At 35.4% G+C, this 22,805-nt stretch overlaps 2 protein-coding genes across 3 annotated transcripts in view; one reads left to right on the top strand and one right to left on the bottom strand.

Annotated features, from left to right (window-relative positions):
- Window positions 1-22,805, bottom strand: part of LOC138713071 (pyrimidodiazepine synthase-like) — a 78,117-nt gene that overhangs the window by 21,882 nt on the left and 33,430 nt on the right. The window contains exon 1 of one of the 2 annotated variants that reach the window (XM_069844811.1): window positions 403-551. The exons of the other annotated variant lie outside the window; for it this stretch is intronic. Coding sequence (XP_069700912.1) covers window positions 403-427 — 25 coding nt within the window. The 5' untranslated portion in view covers window positions 428-551. Of the gene's footprint in view, window positions 1-402; window positions 552-22,805 lie in introns of those variants that run through there. 2 annotated transcript variants of the gene reach the window in all.
- Window positions 5,357-22,217, top strand: LOC138713070 (pyrimidodiazepine synthase-like). The gene is made up of 6 exons (XM_069844810.1): window positions 5,357-5,511; window positions 12,876-12,981; window positions 13,061-13,283; window positions 17,105-17,231; window positions 21,685-21,806; window positions 21,886-22,217. Exons 1-6 carry the CDS (start codon window positions 5,487-5,489, stop codon window positions 22,012-22,014), a joined length of 732 nt encoding a protein of 243 aa, XP_069700911.1. The 5' UTR covers window positions 5,357-5,486; the 3' UTR covers window positions 22,015-22,217.

The raw sequence follows: 22,805 nt of genomic DNA, 5'->3' as shown, positions 1-22,805 counted from the left end.
AACACCGAAAGTTACCCAGCAGTTCCTCATGTTGGTTTGAGGGAAAGCCCTGGAAAAAAAACTTCAACCAGGTAACTTGTCCCAACCGGGATTCGAACCCAGGTCACCTGGTTTCGCGGCCAAACGCGCTAACCGTTACTCCACAGGCGTGGACAATGATGATGATGATGATAATTATAATAATAATAATGATAATAATAATAATAATAATAATAATAATAATAATAATGCTTAAATAAAAGCTGTAGTCTAAATATTATCGCAGAAGTTAGTACCCTGTCACTTAAAGGTCCATTTGTTTCTAGATGGGAAAATAGGAACTGTTAGTGTCAGCTGACATTGCATAAAATAAACAAACTTATTTAATACTAATATAGAAATAAATAAATAGTTGACGCTCGCCTTTGCGCAGATGCCGATCACTCATGCCTCCTGCCTCTGTTGTGGCTCGCCAGTCACTGAACTTGTTGGGAACTGCCAGCAGATGACATGGGGCAGCTCAGACTGGCTGGTTTCAAAGCTGTCGCCTGTCACTACCACGTGGCCTTGTAGAAGGTGGTACAGAAGTGGTAACCGCACTGCTACGAGACCCAGAGCTCGCTTTCCTCGTGTCCAAGACCTATATATTTTTAATTTCGCGAATTTGTTCTTAAAGGACACAAATAGCAAGAACCAAGCACATGATGAGCGTTGAAACTAATTCAATGTACGAAGTGTTGCAATGTTGTACTTCTGTGTCGAGCTTACAAGGAGCTGAACTATCTCTAGAAGCAGGCGGAGTAAAAACAGATGACAACCGCCGTTAAATCCTGCGTAAATCATAAGGAAATTGGGTCAGCAAGAACAAGTACAAAATCCATACGAGCCGAATCAGCAGTAACTTATTACATTCAAGGAAGTTTTCGACGACAGACGCTATTTGTTCGTAGTTGGACTTCAGCGTGGACGAGGAAGTACCAACAAAATTGTCTAGACCCCTTCACCAGCGACAGGGTTCTTTAGGGTGAAATAAATCTACAACATTAGTAGTAGTAGTAGTAGTAATAGCAGTAAATTTTATTTTTATTTTATTGGGTTATTTTACGACGATGTATCAACATCTAGGTTATTTAGCGTCTGAATAATATGAAGGTGATAAGGCCGGTGAAATGAGTCCGAGGACCAGCACCGATAGTTACCCAGCATTTGCTCGTATTGGGTTGAGGGAAAACCCCGGAAAAAACCTGAACTAGGTAACTTACCCCGACCGAGATTCGAACCCGGGCCACCTGGTTTCGCGGCCAGACGCGCTGACCGTTACTCCACAGGTGTGGACTAGTAATAGTAAAAATGTTATGTTTTATCTAACGACGCTCGCAACTGCAGAGGTTATATCAGCGTCGCCGGTGTGCCGGAATTTTGTCCCGCAGGAGTTCTTTTACATGCCAGTAAATCCACTGACATGAGCCTGTCGCATTTAAGCACACTTAAATGCCATCGACCTGGCCCGGGATCGAACCCGCAACCTCAAGCATAGAAAACCAGCGCTATATCAACTACGCCAAGCAGGCCGAGTAGTAGTAGTAGTAGTAGTAGTAACTAGACGCAATATAGTATTAGCACAGCAGCAGGGCAGTAGAGTTTAGATGACGCATCGGCAATTACGTTGCCCTTTTGAACTCAAGTCGATAAACAAGTAGACGTTAAATTAATAATAATAATAATAATAATAATAATAATAATAATAATAATAATAATAATAATAATAATGGCTTTATCTCTTACACTCAACCAAGATTAAAAATTGCTTACACAGTTGAACATAAAACTGGATCGGAATTAAGTAATTACATACTGATACGATTTAGGTACATAATGAGATCAAAAGAGGCAGTTACATAAAATTTACCTCATAAAATAAAAATTAACATAGTGGAATGCATATTAATGTTATTAGAATCAAATAAGAATCACACAAAAATTGAAGCCGATAATTCAATAAAAAATGTGCACAGTAAAAATAAAAATAAACACATTAGTATACATATTAGTATTAGATTACATGTAAGTAAATAGGATTCACATAATTAAACCAGAAACCGACAATTGGATAAAATGTACACAATAAAAAATAGACTAATCGTAATAATAAAAGAAAACACAGTGGGGGATAGATATTGGTGTTAAGTGATAAATAAACACGATTTACATGATTACACAATAAAAATAAGAAACAAAAAATAAAAATAAATACAGTGGAATACATTGCATTAAATATTTGCAACGCGTTAGGTCTGGCAACTCATCATCATAAGATATTTTTCTAATTTACATTTAAAGGAAATTAAAGTTCGGCAGCCCTTGACTTCAGGCGGCAGAGAATTCCAGTGACGAGAAGTAGCAACAGTGAAAGATGAAGAATAAAGAGATGATGTGTGCAGTGGTATTTCTAGCGTGTTATCATATTGTGACCGAGTATTTAAGTTATGATACCGAGAAAGACTGTGGAATCGGACAGATAAGTAAGAGGGAGTAGAGGTGTGCAAAATTCGGTATAAGAGAGAAAGGGAATGTAACTTTCTCCTCTCATTTAACCTGAGCCACGATAATTTATCGAAATACCTCATTAAAAATCTTGTCTGTCAGACGGGTTCATTAACAAGAGAAATATAAGCAAACTTTACCACAAATATAAAACAAATATTAAACCAGAAAATAATAAAAAGACCGCCAGCTGTAACGTGCCTCGCAGTTTTAGACCTACTGTTAACATTCACAGAAATGTATTCGGATGTAAAAGATCCGAAGGATAGAATCAGAGACTACTGTAGTTAAATATCATCTGGAAGATAAATAACAACAGCCATAAATGCTCTGAACTTACCGATACATTATCTTGTCAAGACATAATTGATAAAAAAAATCCTTAAAACTATGCAAAAACAATTTAAAACATTCTCAATAGCATCACGTAACGTCGAACCCGGTCGTTGTCGACATTGCAGTAAAATATATTTCACCGTAAGTGGAAAATGTCACGTGAAAAAATCCGGTGGAGGTTCGCTACATAAAGAAGTCTGTTTGACGATAGGTAGCCCTTAACAGGGTCGTCGTCTGGACTAATACCTTTCTTTATGATTTGTAATGTAACTTACTTCTCTATTGTGCAGACGATTCTCCTTCCCATATCACCAGTTACAATATCACATTGTGTTGCTAGCACGATGATCGCCAGCCATCATAACTGCTTCGTGGACACAGGTTTTCGCTACATATCATAGCTCCACAGATTCGTCACGATGCTGGGTGGACACCAGTCTCATACAATGGCCAACATTTCGTGAGAAAATTTCTTACTCTATGAGGACTCGAACCAGCGCACATTCCGTAACGCGAATCCAGGCGGAACTTAGTTCAGATAAAGAAGAAAAATATTATCCTCACACTCCTCTGTGCAGATGACCCAAAACCTCAGAGTTTAATGTCAGCCAACACTAAACAGTTGTCAGAAATAGAGGAGAAAAGAAAAACTGAAAGTCATGTCCTAGATATGACCGTGAGGGGTGTGGAACACAAAACATGTATTGGATATGTGAACACACTTATAACAATTTGTCTGATTCCTAAAAGTCTGTCCAATATAATGACTTGTCCGTCATACATTGATGTCACTAACAGCGCTAGACCTGCTTCTCATCACGTGACTTAGAACCAAGGCTGAGAGAGGACGAGGGAAGAAGTCAGTGTGAATGGGAATTCGAACCCGGTCTGCACCGTGTAGAGAGACTCTCCATCCGGTTGCAATAAACCTGCGACTTCTGCCTGTACCCTGTTCTTCAAATGCTGGGTTCAGTATGGTCTGGTTTGAAACATCTTTGCTTTGAGATATCCTCACAGAAAAAATCAGCGACTTTAAGGTCTGGTGATCGAGCTGGCCGGTTGATATCATCAAACCGAGAAATTAGGTATTCAGGGGGAAAAATTTCTCAACAACCGAAGTGTGTCTCTGACAGAATGGGGCATAGTCTCGTCTTCTTGAAACCAAATCAGAAAATGTTTAAAAAAATTCTAAAAATAATTCATAACTAAAACCATTCAAATAAATATATAATATTAAAAATAAAACTAAAACAATAATTCATTAGTGTTAGTTTTATAATAACTATCACTTTAAGTTTGTTAAAATTTTATTTTGTTAGGTTTTGATTTATTAATATTTAATTATTTTATTGAATTTTTTAATTAAATTATTATTTGTTTGTAATTATGATGAAATTAGTTATTTATATGTTTATGTTTGTGGAAGTTTTGTTAAAATTTTAAAAGGAACTGTTCACGATTAGAAGAAAAAACCCAAACACCACAAAAAAATATAATAGAAAAAATAACTTTCATTAGTTTTAATAATTTAACAAAAATATTGGTCTTGTAAACCAAAAATAAGGAATACCTTTTAAAACTTCAGAAAAAAAGATTACATATTTTCATTAATTTCCAAAACTACCATCCCTGTTTGGTGCATAACTCCCTCATTCTCTCTAGCAGAAATAGCACACAATGCGTTCACCTTTTTACTACTCGTATATACAGGCAGTACCTAGACAACGTTCCATTGTTTCTTCTCTCAATTTATTTTACAGTTCTGCCCAACTCGTCAGAACCAACGTGTCTCGAACAACAATTTCTGGGTAAGATTGCAACAAAACATAAGATACCGAAGAAATCACTTGAAAGTGTCATTTTAAAACAAAATGAGATGCCAATAAATTGTATTAAGGCTCATTCACAATGAAAATTAAACATAACGCAAGCTTTAACTTAACGTTACGGTAAAATCAAGAAGTCATACCATCATTCACGATGGGAACATAAACATAACAGCAAACAAACTTGGTAACCATGGAAACATAACAACGACGCCATTTCCTCATATTCTGTCGTATACTTCAGCGCTCCACGATTGTGTTCTGTTTGCAAATCACGTAAGCATAAGCATGAAAGTTTGGAGTTTGCAAACTTTAATGTTAACGTCTTACGGCAATGTTAATGTCAATGCTTGTGTGAATCATTGTGAATGATCCCATTTGGTAGCCTGGGCGCAAACTTCTGTGTTTATGTTACGGTTATGTTTGATTTTCATTGTGAATGGGCCTTTATTCAAGGCATATCCTGTGTCATTTTCACACTTCTGAACCTTATAGCCATCTAGAACAGCGTGCTGAAATTCATCAGAACCAACTGACGAACCCTGTAAGAAATATTGAAAAGAAGCATATGTCATTGTTCACGTTATCATTTACTGTTTTTTTATAATCCTCTATTTTTTTTTTCAGATAAAATGTCCTGTTCTTTTTTTTCAGCTGAAGGCGTGTTGAAGAGGGAATCTAAATAGCAACTTTCCCCTGTACTGCAGTTCCAGCATGACTTGCAGTCGTGCAACTGATAAATAAGTCCCCCCGCGGTCCGCGATCAGTTGGAGAGAAGCGGTCCGAGACATAAGACACACCATGAGCGAGAGACATCTGGGGAAAGGTCGGTGCAGACAGCTGAGAGCTTTATTTCACATCACTTACCTGACAGTGTTAACGGAGGCCACGGATGAAATTTGTTATACATTTTAAAGCTAGAGGCTTGATTTTTATACACATACTCCTATTTAAATCAGTAATGATGTGTTTAAGTTTCGTGTTTATAGGTTAGGTAGTTAGGAGTTATTACAAATTAAAAAATAATTTATATTTTTTTTTAAATTTTCAGCTCCAAATTTTAAGTATGATGTCTGATTTTTTTTTTACAATAGCTTCGATCTCTTTAGCAAATGTGTATGTTTTCATATTCTTTTAGTTTTACTTTGCAAAAAATAGAGGAAAAAAAATTAAACCTATTCATATTCAAATTTATAAAATTCACTGAGTGCAATGACATATTTTATTTTTATTCAAAAGTTATTTGTTGAGTATACTTTAAAGAACATAGAGTAAATATTTCAGGTTACTAGAATAAAACTTGTGGAATTTTTAACATTGTGAATGCAGGGAAGTACAAATAAGTGAGGGAAAATAAGTTTAAAAGTTTGCAGGCATTTTAAATATAACGAGTGCAGCCTTTATAAAGATGGCATAATTAATTACATAACCGCTGTAGGGTTGTAAAACGTCGTCAAAGTATAAAGTAGGCATCGTAACTTAATTTTATACAGAAACGAAAAATATCATTTTTGACAAAAAACTACCAAATTTTCAGTCATCCCCTCCCCTAAGATATACAGGAAGTACAACCACAGTCTAGTATATACAGTCACGAAGCTCAATACGTAGTAAATATGCAAACATTAGATAGTTGCTCACCACTAGGATCGCTAATATCGCCTCATTACAGGCAATGCAAAATAGTACCGGCACAGTCTATTGTTTCTAGCACCCTCAAAACTCAAGCTTCGTGACTGTGGTACAACGCTGTTCGCTTTTTCGATAAGTGTGAAGCTATAAAGACTCACTTAGCACCACCGCCGTCTGGATCCCCTCGTTGTTAACGACGAGACGCTAGGCGAGGGGATCCAGACGGCGGTGCTTAGCACATACGATGTTGCTCTTTGACCAGTATTCGATTAAAACAAATGAATATCTCATAAATATTGCGTGTTTCAAAGAATTCTCTGATTTATCATGTTGCTAATAATCTTACTGTTCATAGTTTAGGTCTATTTTTTCAACTATTATTGCAATAATGTGCATAAATGGAATTATTTAATATGCACCAAAATAAGAACATCAATTCTTCTTTCCTGAATTGCACACAGAAGGCGTTCTTTGTGATTCAAAAGTAAAGCATTCGACTTTATTTATAAATCGTACGGCTTAAATACATTTTTATAATTCAATTTCCACTAATGTGCAGTACTAACAGTCTAATATTCAGAGAGGGGACTTTTCTTACCCCGGTTGGGAATGAAGACAGGACTGCAGAAAGAACTCTTCCTCAATTCGAGCACTGGGTATCCCTGATCTTGAAACGTGCATTTCCGAGGAAATCTGTAATAGTAATATGCGTTACAAGAGCGGTATGTTGAAGTTTTCATGTTCGAGGAAAAGTTTGAAAAAGCGAAACATAGGTGAGCTTTTTTAATTTACGAGAATTGAAAGAAAACATACCGCTCGTATATCGTATATTATTTTGTGCGAAGATCGTTTATTACATCCTGAAAGAGGAATTTATAATTAGTTGCAATGAAATCTCCATCTTGGTTTTTGTTCAATGACGGCAAATTTGCAAAACAAAAATATCTATCTTCAACATTGTTGCTTTAAAATGTTTTCTGTGTTTACTATACTACAGCAGGCCGGGATATACGTCTGTCTTTTTTTCCCCCAGTCTATGATGAGTCTGGATTCTTGTTGATTTTTTCACAGCTTCCTTAATGTTACTTGCATCACGAATGCAGTAACTTTAGTGGAGTTGTAGAGTTTACTTAATTTTTGCAAATATTTAAAAACAATAATAAACAGTGCAATTTAGGTGAAATTGCAGTGGTAAGTTTCCAATTTACAATTATTACTATATTGAACGTCTCTAAAAATAATATGTTAAAAGCCTAAAGCAGTAAAATCAATGTCACTTAAGCGGTAAGAAGAGGGAAATTGTTATGTGTGTTAGGTTGGGAATACTGAATGTGGAATTTTAGACTTTCCGCGGATTGGTTTTGTGCGGAAACCAAGCAAATACGCACGATCTCGCACAAATGTATTTGTTGCACCTCAACAATTGACTCTTTATCGGAACAAAAAGTAAGCGCAACATCAGTTAATAATGTGTTACGTAATTGAGCAAGTCAATGACCTGGTCTGTGGGCCCGGCTTCGCTCATCTTTCGTATTTCATAACTTCATAGCAGTGCTTAAAGTTGCAGAAGAAATAAAATCACTGCCCGCACCTGGACTTGAAGCCAGCTCTTGGCATAGTCAACAAGGCTCCCGAATTTAGTTTCTAACTCGATCGAAATTCCTGCTCTCTTGGAATGTAAATTTTTTCGTCGATATGAATTTAAGTAAAAGGAAATTTACCCGGAAAACAGAATAGCAAAGCTAAACACGTTCAGGTGACCTCGTGTACAGTATTCAGCCTTGACAAAAAGCAGAGAATGGCGTCACGTATCGTAGATTGAGAGAAAGAATTTCAGTGTTGTTTAATGAAAGAAAACCAATCACGACGTGACGTCTGAGGGCAGCGTTTACTGGCATTATCTACGATGTTCAAACATTGGCAACTTGTATTAATTACGAATTATATAACAGACGGCAGGCGGTGATGACTATACAGTTTGTTTTATCTTGACAGCTAATCCATGAATCATAAACAAAGCATGACAAATCGAGTTTCCAACACGCTGGATCCCTTTCCTAAATCCCTCCAATTCATGACAATTACAGCAGTACAGTTTATCATCACGGCTCTTTCGGCGATGAAGACAAAAGTTTTGTTTCGAAGCAGCCAAGAACTGAGCTGGGTTATAAAATAATTAACGCCTTGTGAACCTTAAATAAACCCAAGAACTTTATTTGAGTGGACTGTTGTCCAACAACAAACTTCTCCGTTAAGCAGTTTGTTCTAGATCTGGAATTATGTCCACTTTTATATTCAGTTACAACAGTTATTTAGACACCATTAAATAATGCAGACATCCCACAGGCCACGTGACCTAAGCTTGCTAGTAGTATTATTTGTTAGCACTAGAATTATATTAACATTTCCCCTTTTTGAAGTAAGTTTTGCTAATGCTTGCAAGCAGAATCTGGACAGTTTCTTACATCTCAGTGGCGTACGCAGAATTTTGTCAAGGAGGGTCATTATTAATAGTACATTATGCAACGAGCCTATAATGATAGTAATTAAGACACGAGTATGTTTGTTTATGAAACGAGCGCAAGCGAATTTCATAATTTTCATACGAGCGTCTTAATTACCATTATAGGCAAGTTTCATACGACTTTTTACGCTCGACCATATTTCTAACTTGAAATTGTTCAGAAGTATTCATTTTATTCGTATCTCACTGAAGAGCAGAAGTGACCTTGTGCAAGCTCGTAAATTGTGAGATGTGCGTAGACGCGAAAGTATTGATTTTTGCCGAGGAACAATAATGCCATTGACCTTGATATAATTTAGAGAATAACATGAACTAATTTTGATATAACCTGGAAATTGATTTAAAATTGAAAAACGAGATGACAAATTGAATTTATTTGAATATTATTTACAATTAACGCTAATTATTATAGTAACAGAACATAACCTTCTTCGACAGTATTGGATTTCCAGCCTCCGTGACGTTTCCCTCGTTGTCTTTCGATTGCATATCCGACAATAATCGAAAACCTGAACTTTAATGAATAGGTGTACTTTAATGACATGCATTAAAGGACTGCTACCAGGTTATAATTACTACATTTCGGCATTCTCGAGCATAAAATTGTTTACAATTCATATTATCGATATTTTAAATTTAAATTTAAATAATACTATTATTATTATTATTATTATATTATTATTATTATTATTATTATTATTATTATTATTATTATTGTGTTACGGTATATTTATTAATATTATACTAAATGGTAATAATCACGATAATAATAGCTATAATATCACTGTATCATATCATATATGTTTTTATGTAATTTTCCTTTTTATTTGTCTTTTCTGTATATTGTATATAATATGTCTATGTCTTATATGTTGAACATGCACTTGTATGTTATGTCTATTTCATGTCATTTTTATGTCATATACCTCCTTAAAAGTAATATGTATATTTCTACGAAATACTTATTTATTATTATTACTATTACTATTATTATTATTTATTTTTTAGTAACAAGTCTGTGTGTGATATGTCCTGGAAAGTACTGTATGTAATATGTCTGCATTTCATATATTGTGTATCTATTTCTATATATTATATCCATTTTATCTTATATCTTTGTATTTGTATAATATAAATATGATTTTCATTGTCATACACATTTCATAATTATGTATATATTTTATGGAACTATTTGTACAGGTCTATGATATGCATGATTAATTACAGCCCTAATATACTTTCGGGTAAAATAGGATCGTATAAACTTGGAAATTCAATAATAATAATAATAATAATAATAATAATAATAATAATAATAATAATAATAATAATAATATACTAAGTTCTAATAGAACATATTCATGAATATCCTTATAAAATCTTTGAAATGTAATTTTTTTTACAGCCATCCAAGTTTTAACAAATTTTAACTTCTGCTTAATTTTGTATAATAAAAAATCCTTGTGCAATTATTACACTCACAGAATAATATTGTATATATACTCGTATACATACATATATATATATATATATATATATATATATATATACAATTAACAGTTATTTGTATGTGATAGGTAAGAAGCTTTACATAAGAGGAAAATCCGTCGAAAAAATCAAATATATTAAAATATACAGGATGATTCACGAGGATTTACAGTCACTTACGGAGCTTGCTTCCGAAGACATTCTGAGCAAAAAATGTCATATAAACATTTGTCCTAATCTCAATATTTTCAGAGTTACATTAATTTGAAGTTGTTAGTAAAATACCTTTTTTCTTTAGTTTTAAGGGTAAAAGAATATTACAAATAGAGAATGAAGTACTCAGAAATATTATTTACTTAATTGGCTAGTGTTCTGAAGCTAAAATGTGTTATTAATTGCTTTGTACAGATTTTGTTTTTCAATTTTTAACTAAAAATTACATCATTCTTACGCACTTATAACAAAAATTGTTACAAATCATACGACTTTAGGAATTTGATTCTTTACAGTTTAATTATGCATCCTAATGTACAGTCTTGAATAATTTACAAGAGTGGCGTGATTTGTAACAATTGTTGTGATAAATGCGTAAGAAAATGTAATTTAGTAGTTAAAAATCGAAAGAAAAAAAATCTGTACTAAGCGACTATGGAATTCACAACACATTTTTAGTTTCAGAGTACTAGCTAATTATATAAATGATACTCCTGAATAGTTCAATCTTTATCTGTAATATTCTTTTACCCTTAAAACTCAAGAATAAAGGTATTTTGATAACAATTTCAAATTAGTGTAACTCTTAAAATATTGAGATTAGGACAAATGTTTATATGCCATTTTTTTCTCAGAATGTCTTCGGAAATGAGCTCCGTAAGGGACGGTAAATTTTTCGTGAATCACCCTGTATGTTCTTAAATTCAAGGGAGGTTCAAACCTGGTAACCTTGCCTTGTGTACGTCCCTGTGCATGACCTACTCTATTAAGGGTATAAATTTAGTAATATTCAAAAGTTAATTTCTAGGCATCCTGAATTAAGCACTGGAATTTTGTATAGTGCTTATACAATACTTTTAGATTAATAAACAACTTTTAGAATCCAAGAAGCTTTTATTTCTAAGGTAAATGTATTTTTAAATTAAGGAGGATGCAATCTGTGCAAAGTGTTTCTTATGAATCCGCAAGGATCAATATTAGGTCCCCTACTTTTTCTAGTGTTTATAAATGATCTTGCCTCCTAATAAAAGATGTAGGTCATCCCATATTATTTGCAGATGACACAAGTATAGTAATTACAGCCAATAACTCCAACACATTCCAATCTTCAACAGAGGAAATCCTCTTCAAAATATCAGTCAATAAATTAGTATTAAATTGTAACAAAACTAACATAATTCAATTTAAATCCTGTCCAAATTCAACGTCGCAAATTTCTAGCGCAATAATTAATAATAGATCCCTATTAGAAACAACAACAACGAAATTTCTTGGCTTAAAAATCGATAATGTGTTAAATTGGAAAAATCATATTAAAGAAATTACCCCCAAACTAAATTCAGCTTGTTTTGCTATTAGATCTATGCAAAAGATAGTAAATATCAATACCTTAAAAACAATATACTTTGCATACTTCCACTCGGTAATGAGTTTTGGAATAATATTCTGGGGAAATTCCACAGATAGTAACAATATATTTCTATTACAAAAAAGAGTAATTAGAATAATAGTAGGTGCCAAATCTACGGAATCGTGTAGGACTATTTTCAAAAAACTACAAATAATGCCCATGGTTTGTCAGTATATCTTTTCATTAATAATCTTCCTCATATGTAATCGTGAAAACTTTGTAACTAATTCAACAGTTCATAGCATAAACACACGTAAAAAAATGACTTTCATACTCCATCGGCAAGTCTATCGTGCTATCAAAAAGGAGTGCGTAATATGGCAGTAAAAATTTTTAATAGCCTCTCTATCGATATAAAAAATGAAACTCAAAACATAAAATTATTTAGGACCAAATTAAAGAAGTACCTAATTTCTCACGCCTTCTATTCTGTAGGTGAATTCATGACATTCAATAACACTTCATGAAATTGATACTAAAACTTTGTGTTGTACTAGTAGACTATATTGTAAATCTCTTCTGTATATTTTTCTCCTAGACTGTGACTATAAATTAAGATTTTATAATAGTATTAAAGTTTTTTGACTTGTTCCATGTTCTAGCTGTAAGCAATGTATGAATACCATGGAATGTTAATAAATACAATACAATACAATACAATACAATACAATACACACATTAGAGGATATTTATGCTAATATTGAGTTTGAAATAAGAAGAATTTCTGTTAATGGGCTTACAGTGACCACATATTCTCGCGATATCCAGCTTGTACACGAGCTAACGGACGACACTTTCGACGTCTACTGTAAGAAAGGTTTCATAATCCATTTCTGCTTCCGCCATTGTAGGCAGCATTTAACCAGCTGGTGCTGCCCCTGTCGCCAGCCTGTTAATTCGCCGCCGTCTCTTTCTTGCGCAGGCTCCACGAACCCGCCCTTCACGAAGGGCAAGCTGCGCCTGTACAGCATGCGGTTCTGTCCCTACGCGGAGCGGATTCACCTCGTGCTGGATGCCAAGCACATCCCGTGAGTAGCGCCTGGAGACAGAACACGGATGTGCAGTAACGCCACGCAGTTCACAAAACCCCAGAACTCTTGTCTACAGGCATGACGTGGTGAACATCAACCTAATGCAGAAGCCGGACTGGTTCCTGGAGAGGAACCCGCTGGGCAAGGTTCCTGCCATAGAGACGGAGGACGGCCGCTGCCTGTACGAGAGCCTGATCGTGGCGGACTACCTGGACGAGCAGTTCCCGGATAGTCCGCTGCACTCCGGGGACCCCGCGCAGAAGGCGCAGGACAGGATCTGCCTGGAGCTGTTCAGCAAGGTACGCAGTAGTCCGGGCCACTCAGGAACACGTCCGGAGCGACAGCGCTGACTTCTCCTGCTAGAGAAAGCTTGGGAACACGTACAGATCATTTCAAATATTTCATTGCGTTCAAGGATTGAGAGTAATTCTGTGATCGGTCGGACTGTCTACTGCTTTTTAAGACCTTGCAGTGAAGACTAGGTTTGCTACCGTGAGACATAAACGTCACTTGTCAAATTGGGAAAACAGTGACAAAGACAATAAGGACCACGACGAAGACAAAAAGCACCTTGTTAAGGATAATAATAATAATAATAATAATAATAATAATAATAATAATAATGATTTATTTTAGCTGGCAGAGTTAAGGCCGTAAGGCCTTCTCTTCCACTCAACCAGCAAAAAGTGTATATACATATGCATGAACTTACAAAGAATTCAACAATTTGATTTAGATGAGAGTTACATGTATACAAGAGTTATTTACGAATTAAACAACAAAATACTACGAACTATTAATTAAACACTGAAATAAACTGTGTAGCAGAATTAAACTAAAATACATAGAATGTTAATATATTTCAAATGATATTAGATAATAGAAAGAGATTATTATGAGACAATTTTGAAAATGCAGCACAATCAGGATGATGTCTAAAGAAAAAAGCAACAGTGTAGTCAGTGATAGTTTAAATCAGTATGATTGGAGTGAAATGCTAATAAGGTTATCTTTTAAGCTGTTCTTAAAGGTGTTTGTTGTCTTGCAGCCCCTAATACTTTGTGACAAGGAATTCCATTGACGCGAGGTGGATATTGTAAAAGATGAGGAATAACAAGATGTTCTATGAAGAGGTATATTTAGAGTGCCACAGATAAGTGATCTGGTATTTACGTCGTGGTTAGAGTATAGATAAGAAAAACGAGACGAAAGGTAATTTGGTGTTGAGGTGTGCAGAATTCGAAAGAGTAAAGACAAAGAGTGTAAAGTTCTGCGTTCTTTAAGTCGGAGCCACGAGAGACTTGCGAAGGACGGTGATATGTGATCATATCGTCGGATGTTGCACACGTATCTGACGCACATATTCTGAGCTCGCTGTAACTTGACTGACAGTTCAGAACTTAGATCACTTAACAAAACGTCACAATAATCGAAGTGCGGCATTACTAGGGTTTGTACTAGGGTAAGTTTTAGTTGCTGGGGCAAGAAGTTTCTCAAGCGACTCAAAGAGTGAAAGGAGGAACAGATTTTTTTTATCGTTTCTTTAACTTGAAAATTCCAACTTAGATTATTATCAAAAAAGAAGCCAAGATTTTTTACGACAGATGAATAAGGGATTAGCGTGTTGTTAAGGATAACAACTGAAAGATTACTGTTATTAAGGGAGTTAACTAAACGCTTATGTCCAATAATTATGGCTTGAGTCTTACTTGGATTAAGTGCGAGTCCGAAATTGGCCGCCCAAGTGGAGACAGTGGCTACGTCACAATTTAACTTGTCAATCGATTCATTGATCGTATTGGGTCTGGAATGTATGTAAAGTTGTAGGTCGTCGGCATAGAGGTGATATCGGCCAATATGCACCACTACAAGAATCACGATAAAGATGACGACATGAACTACAATAAGAATTATGATAAAGATCACGACAAGGACCACGATAAGGATGACGATATGCACCACTACAAGGATCACGATAAAGGCCACGATAAATATGACGACACATGACAAAGACAACAAGAAAATCGAAAAGGGTCATGATAAATATTAGGACCACATTAAGAACTATGACAAAGACAAGAAGGAGTACGACAAAGACAAGAACCACGATAACTCAAACAAAATTTTTCTAAAAAATTAGTTTTTGCGAGATTTTAAGCTTCATAAACATGAAATGTTTCAGATCAAAATGAGTAATTTTTTTCTGCATGAAACAGAGGACTGTTTGTTTATATTTAGAAGAATAGAATATTTGTTGTTATTATTATTATTATTATTATTATTATTACTGTATTATAACGACCGTAGTGGTGGTTGTGATTGTGCTGAAATACGAAACTTGAAACTCAAAATCCTGTGTTTTAATATCACAACTTGAACGTCAGCTCCTGATGCACAGGAAAACTGGCACAGAAGTCAAATTAGGAAGCTTTTATCATCCATAAAAGATGCCTATAAAATAATTAAATATCAATAAATCAAAACCTAAAAATATAAAATTTTAACAAACTTATAATGATAGTTATTATAAAACCAACACCCATCAAAAATAACAGAAATTATAATAATATACCAACAGAGCTTATCCCCCATAGTATTTATATTAATAAAATAAAAACTAAAGAGATAGAAATACAAATAATAATAATATATGAATTAAATTCATTTCTTGAAAAACCAGAAACCATTGAAGCCGAATAACATTTCACTACTAATTAATTATTATTAATAATTATAAAACAATAACTAAAATAATTAATTAGATCCTTCAAAATCGGGAAACAAAAAATCTATAATGCAATTTAGTAAACCCTGATACACAAGGCACAATAAAAATTTACTTTTCAAAGTAATAACACAACCTATACAGTAAAAATAAACTGTAATTGAAAAAATTTAATCAACAACATATACAAAAACAATTAATTAATTTTAACATAAAAATAAAATAAATAAAAAAATAATTTATAAAATTTATCAGATTATACCGAATTCCACGATAAAATTATTCAGTGTAAATGAAATTCTTAACTTAAAGATTTAATCCGTGCTGTCAAAAAATTTGAAAGTTAGAATTTATGACCACGACAAAGACGATAAGGACCATGATAAGGAAAATGACAAAGACAATAAGGACTATGATAAGGACCATTACAACTCCAACGACAAGGATCACGATAAGGACCACGATAAAGATGACGACATGAACTACGATAAGAATTATGATAAAGATAACAAGGACCACGATAAGGATGACGATGTGGACCACGACAAGGATCACGAAAAGGACCACGACATGGACGACAAGGACCACGGTAAAGATTACGACATGAACTACTACAAGAATTATGATAAAGATCACAAGGGCCACGATAAGGGTAACGATGTGGACCACGACAAGGATCACGATAAGGACCACGACAACGATGACGATATGGACCACAACATAATCGAAAAGGACGACGACGAAACAACATGGATCACGATAAGGAACATGACAAAGACAACAAGAAAATCGAAAAGGGTCATGATAAATATTAGGACCACATTAAGAACTATGACAAAGACAAGAAGGTGTACGACAAAGACAAGAACCACGATAAGGAACATGACAAAGACGACAAGGACCATGATAAGGAACATGACAAAGACAATAAGGACTATGATAAGGACCATTACAAGGCCAATGACAAGGATCACGACAAGGATCATTATGCTTGTCGTAGTCCAGATAGTGATCCTTGTCATGGTCCTTAGTTTTGTCCTTGTCGTGGTCTTTATAGCGTCCCTTGCTGTTTTCGTCATGGTCCTACACTTGTCATTTCACAATAATATTGTCTCCTTCGGCATGTCACTTTTGTGTCTCAAGGTACGTTCCATGCTTTCATAAAAGATAAAAGAGCATGAACGTAAACAGAGACCTGTACCAGAGAAAGACAAATGGTTATAAGTTGAGTGGAAAAACGCATGCGCGGTCAAACGTCTTCACTATCTATTGGTAAATAGTTTCGGATATCTGGGATTAGTGACTTAGTAACTTGGGACGTGTTGCACACATTAGTTATTAAGTGTGCAGGGAATTCCGAACAGCTAATTTATTTCAAGCTCTGGATGAATGCAGGTGACGCAGCTCGTGTTCCGGACCATCATGGACGCTGACAATAGAGAGCAGCACTTCAGTGACCTGCAGACTGAGCTGGACCGGTTCGAGAAGGAACTCTCCTCCAGAGGGACGCCCTTCTTCGCAGGTTCGTAGGTCACGTCGTGACTCCACTTCGGATATTTAGGTTCTAAAAATTAGAGTTCAGGTGCCTAAAATATCTTCAATAAAACTATGAAATAGGCTCTCAAAATCGTATCTAAAATAACATTTCGTCGAATCTTAATCAAAAGTAATATAATCTCTTATACCTACTGATGGTAATGTACTTCAACCACGAGAAAGTCTCTGGGGAATGAGACGCAGCGGGGTAATGTTGATGTCATAAGGTCACACACGTGGGTACATGTATCTCTATTAGCTAGCTCTCACAGCACAAACAATAACATTGATACACACATACTTATACTACCCTAGTTACAAAATTAGATCACTGTTAATCCCTCCATACAGGAAATAACATATGCAGGAGAGCGTATGTTTTTTAAACTGACGTTATAACGGTAATATTATTTATCTACTTCGCTCCAATAGAAGACGCAATAGTAAGCACATTCCTTTCACGGTTGTTCTCCTGGTTGAAGAACAGTAGTTGAGTACCAAGTACCTTATAAAAATCATGTTTTTTAGAAATTGCCTTAAAAGTAAAGTATTTTCCTGGCTAGCTATACAGAGTGCAGATTTTAACAGCTTATTCCTTGGGTAGAGTACAACAAAAAATTCTGTGGTCAGGAGGAAAAAGATCTTAAATCAATTTTTTGTGAAAATGAGATTTTTATATATTCTGAAAGTGGAAACAATTCTCTACAATCTGGTAAAACGGCTAAAGTCAAATAAGACTCCTGACTGGATTTATAGAGCGTTACCAAATGTCCTAAGTACTTTTTGAATCGAGCACACACAGAATAAAGGACTTAAGAATATTTAATACTTTATTCCTTACAAACATCACATGTTTACTTTCCATGCTTCCCTATTAAAAAGGTCTAACTTGTATTTTAGCTATTTTATCACATACTGATGCCCTTTCCCTTTAAAACTTTAAGCACCAGGGTAAACAGTCCTATAATTGTTTAAGACCCATTTTGCATTCCTAATAATTCACATTTCCCATGTATTTTGACATGAAAAAGGTCTTATGTTTAATAGTCGCTTCTACTCAGTTTGGGCTCTAGTCTTAAAAGGGCTTAAGTGCGGCTATTTTTGGAAACAATCAAGAAAATTTTTAAACGAGCAACATTACCTATTTTAGAAGAAATATGAACGAATAATATCCAGGAAAAACCTCTTAATTAAAAGAACTCTACACCAATTTCAATCTTTCTACTGCTCTCCTGAAAAGTATAAAATTTTTACTCAAGACCTTTTTCCTCCCGGTCACAGAATTCTAATACCATGTTAGTCCCAAATTAATACGTTTCTCAGGAAAATAATTTTCCCCTAAATGTTAGCACTGTTTTATTCGATAAGTGCTGTCCGTGCGTTTCTCATTTCTACTCTTATCATTTAGAAACTGATCTCTTCTACACGTAGCCTGCAAGCCATTCTGTAAGCCGAAGATCTCCAGACTCCTTGTCAGAGGGTACAGTATGTCATCTCTGACATAGGCCTTAATTCAGTGGTACCAACGTCACAATTACAAAAGTGCTCACTTGTTTGCTACGGTTCAGAGTAAATCTTACTTTCTTTGATATAGTCGAAGATAAATCTGTCTACCGAAAAGTGTACATGCAAGGCATGCCAAAATCCTGAGCAAACCAAAACCTAACCTTTCACTGGTTTTCGACGTTATGAAAACTCGGTTAAATATATTTTCAGATCTTGACAACAGCGATATGCTTCCCGAGAGTCCTCTGCCGGATATAGTGAGGACTGATGAGTGATGACTAGGGCTAGGATTTTGATGATCTATAAATCATGAAAAAATGTCCTAAAAACAATGGATTTATGACCTAAAAATCTTTTAAGAATGCTCTAAAAATTGATCTTACATAATTGGCTTAGTAGGAAAAGAGGTTTTGTACTACTTAATATTTAGACTAGTAATTAAATTAAATTTCACATAACGTTTTCTAAGTAGTATACTTTAATTAATTATTTTGCCCGATGTAGTTTCATGTATGATCGTTCACCTCTACTTCGGCATGTGGACGTGAGGTCAGCAGTTGGCTGGTCGATCTTGGCCCTTCATGGGCTGTACCGCCATGGATTTACTTTAGTTTTAGTTTCCATGTAGTCTACCACAAGGCCACTCTTATCCGGAATTAGCAGGTATAGAGGAGTCTGTGTTCAAGGGGTGGTTGGACTGATCCATTACATGGGGTGTACTACGTTAAAATGGCAATATTTGTGTAAGAAAACGATTAAAATACGAATATTATACAAACTAATGGGTATTAATGGACAAACTGTGTAAAGAAAATATCGAAGGAAATAAACATCATTTTACATTAATAATGGGGATTTATGGCCAAAATTAAATGAAAATGTCAAAAAAAAGACCGAATAAAACAAAAGATGCTCTTATGCGTTGAAACAGACAAAAAATGCAAAAAATGCCCTAACAAGTATGCAAATCAAGATTTCAGGTATAACTCCCTGTAAAGTTGATTTGAATAATTTCGAGGGAAAAATTGTTCCGGAGCCGGGTATCGAACCCGGGACCTTTGGTTTAACGTACCAACGCTCTACCACTGAGCTACTCGGGAACTCTAACCGACACCGATCCAATACACGTCACTGTTCGTTAACAGAAAGCCACAATTTAAGTCACACAGAGTTAGTGTGCACTCAATGTTGGTTGCTTGACGGTTGTCAGCCCACTTTGAGGTCTGTGGATATAGAGGGAAAAATTGGATCGGTGTCGGTTAGAGTTCCCGAGTAGCTCAGTGGTAGAGCGTTGGTACGTTAAACCAAAGGTCCCGGGTTCGATACCCGGCTCCGGAATAATTTTTCCCTCGAAATTATTCAAATTATCCCTAACAAGTATGTTTTAAAACACTCAGTTTATCACATAACATATAAATACTAAAGCAGGAATGTTTCTGGCTTAGTAGAAAAAAGATGCAATTGCATCAAAATCCTAGCCCTAGTGATGACATATAATTTTGTAACGGACAACTTTCTTGAAATGTTTCTTGAGTGGAACTTTTTTACGAAAGTGTATAAAACGTGATATGTGCCGCGTCTATACCTGTAGAGTTATTCCATCCCTCACTTACACGTCAGTCCCTGTATGGTATAGAGGATATCAACGTTGCAATAAAATCTATTTCTAATTGTTAGCGGACGTTTTGTGACACATTCCATCACGGTATGAGGATGTGTCAGTTTTTATAACAAAGTGTAAAATTTGTACATCGTATACTGTCGGTGTCTAAATCCACTAGCAACCAACATCATAATTGCTTTTTTATACAGGGACATCATTTTATTTTTAGTTCAATTTTTATTGTACCTGAGTTTTTGAATGTACTTCACTCCCACCCCCTCTACTAGTAAACTTCCAACCATTCTCCACACAGAACCAAGGCCGCGTATGAGTTAGTGACTATAGTACGTTCCAGAAATATGTTCGCGTTTTCCAATGACGAAAGAGCTTTCAATATTGAATCATATTTTCGCACAGGTACTGTCGTCCGTTTGTCTACGTCGCATCCCGGTTTCCCCCACCCTGCTCGTCCCTCTGTAAAGGCTAGTAGCTGGGCTGTCTTAGTTCTTTTTCTGACAACATTAATTTCTGTTAGGAATTGGATTATACAACTATTTAAAATAACTTGAATAAAAGGGCCTCGTTAAGTAATTAACTGCCACGTGATTTCCTCCCTTTCTACGACGCTGCGACAAAACCACTTGGACGGACAGTAGATAGCATGTCTGAGTAATTTTATCTTTTCGGATTGAGCAGAAGTGAAGATTGAATTTACAGTACGTAAGGTACTCTTTTATAGAGTAGGTACAGAATTATTTCAACATGAGTTACTAGTACGAAGAACGAAACTGGTAATTGGAATTAGGTACAATAGTCTATAGTGCGATAATATGCACAAACGAACTGAAGCCTGTATCGAAATGAACGGCCACCATTTTCAAAAATGTGTTTAAATATCCATATTATGATTATTTTTCAATTTAACTATATTGTACGGAAATGTGCTGTAGACAGTATAATATACACTGCATAATGAATACGTCCACATGGACAGCTCAGTTCGTGAGTAAAAACAGTCATTGTTAATACTGTACTGTATTTCGATTAAACAAAAACCTAATGAAAATTATCAAACTCAAAATCGCGATATTTTCTAGTTTATGTAAAGGGATGAACTACTTTTCTTCCCTCCTATACCTAGTAAAGTGATTTGTTTGCATTTTACGCCAGTATCATCGAACTCCAGTCGTGGAAGGGGGTAAGTTAATCCGAAGGTATAGCCAGGTTAATATTAGAAATGTTAGTAAAAATAAAATGATGTCCCTGTAGATCTGTTAGCTTCATTTCCTCCTATATATTATGTAAGCCTAGTTGTACACCCCTGTCGCAGGCAGCGGCGGCCCGGGCATGCTGGACTACATGCTCTGGCCCTGGTTCGAGCGCGTAGCGGCGCTCGGTGTCTTGGCGGACCAGAAGCTCAGCTTGCCCAACAAAGAGAAGCACGCCAAGCTGGTGAGTAGCCTACTCCATGAGACACCATAGCATGAACGGCTCTCAGATCGCGTGGTTAGCATGACACTCGTGTTCGCAGGTCCAGTGGCAGGCCCTGATGGAGAAGGACGCGGCGGTGAAGAAGTGGAGCCTGCCGCCAGAGACGCACGGACGCTTCCTGAGCGGCTACAAGACGGGCACGGTGGACTACGACATCCTGGTGCGGTGACGTGACATGTGCCCTGCTGTAACTTGTAGACGAGGAGGCATGCGAGAGGGGAAAGAATGAGCTATCAGGAAGAGAGTTTGTTTCATGATGGTTAATAGGCCTAAGTTATTATACGAATACTAGTGGCTTGTGCAGCAAATGCTGCAAACTAAGTTCATTTAACGTTCAAATAAACATTTTTCAGGTTTATTTTCAATGAAGAATACCAGACATTCTGAAAGTTATTTGCTTCCATAATAATGAAAGATACTCTCTCTCGAGCCAATACTGAAGAGAACCACGCATATAAATATTTACACCACACCGCCATTAAATATATGAAAAAGACCCAACCCCACTTGATTAATAACTATAAAAATATTTGATTTTTAATAATATTATTATCTTACGTAAGTTTTATAGCTTTCAGTAACATATACTATATATACAATATAGCCGCCACTCAGTAGAATATAGAAATCAAAATCTAATTTAAGTTATTCTCTACATCTACTTATATAACACCAAAATGTTTCACTTTCATATATCATCAATATAGCATTAATATGTATAATTAATGAAAAATAGTCACATCATGGCATTAACTACAATATTTCATTTCTAATGGTAATAATGTCATCAAACCACCTCGAGTTTTGCAGATTTTAATATCCAACACACAGCTGTACCCAGAAAATTACACACCACAGAATCGAACCTGTATATTATTTTTAGTAAGTTAAGTTTTTAATAATCAATTTAATTTGAGCTCTAAATATGTCAGCATTCTTGCAGGTCATGGCCTTCGTGTA

The sequence above is a fragment of the Periplaneta americana genome, chromosome 14 (assembly GCF_040183065.1).
Source record: "Periplaneta americana isolate PAMFEO1 chromosome 14, P.americana_PAMFEO1_priV1, whole genome shotgun sequence".
Lineage (NCBI taxonomy): Eukaryota > Metazoa > Arthropoda > Insecta > Blattodea > Blattidae > Periplaneta > Periplaneta americana.
Note: the sequence above shows the minus strand (reverse complement) of the source record. Positions and strands in the feature narration are given on the sequence as shown.

Coding starts and splice junctions, on each gene's coding strand:
- LOC138713070 (XM_069844810.1), top strand. CDS start 5,487: ATGAGCGAGAGACATCTGGGGAAAG. Junction 5,512..12,875: donor CGAGAGACATCTGGGGAAAG/GTCGGTGCAGAC, acceptor TTTCTTGCGCAG/GCTCCACGAACCCGCCCTTC. Junction 13,284..17,104: donor GCCTGGAGCTGTTCAGCAAG/GTACGCAGTAGT, acceptor GGATGAATGCAG/GTGACGCAGCTCGTGTTCCG.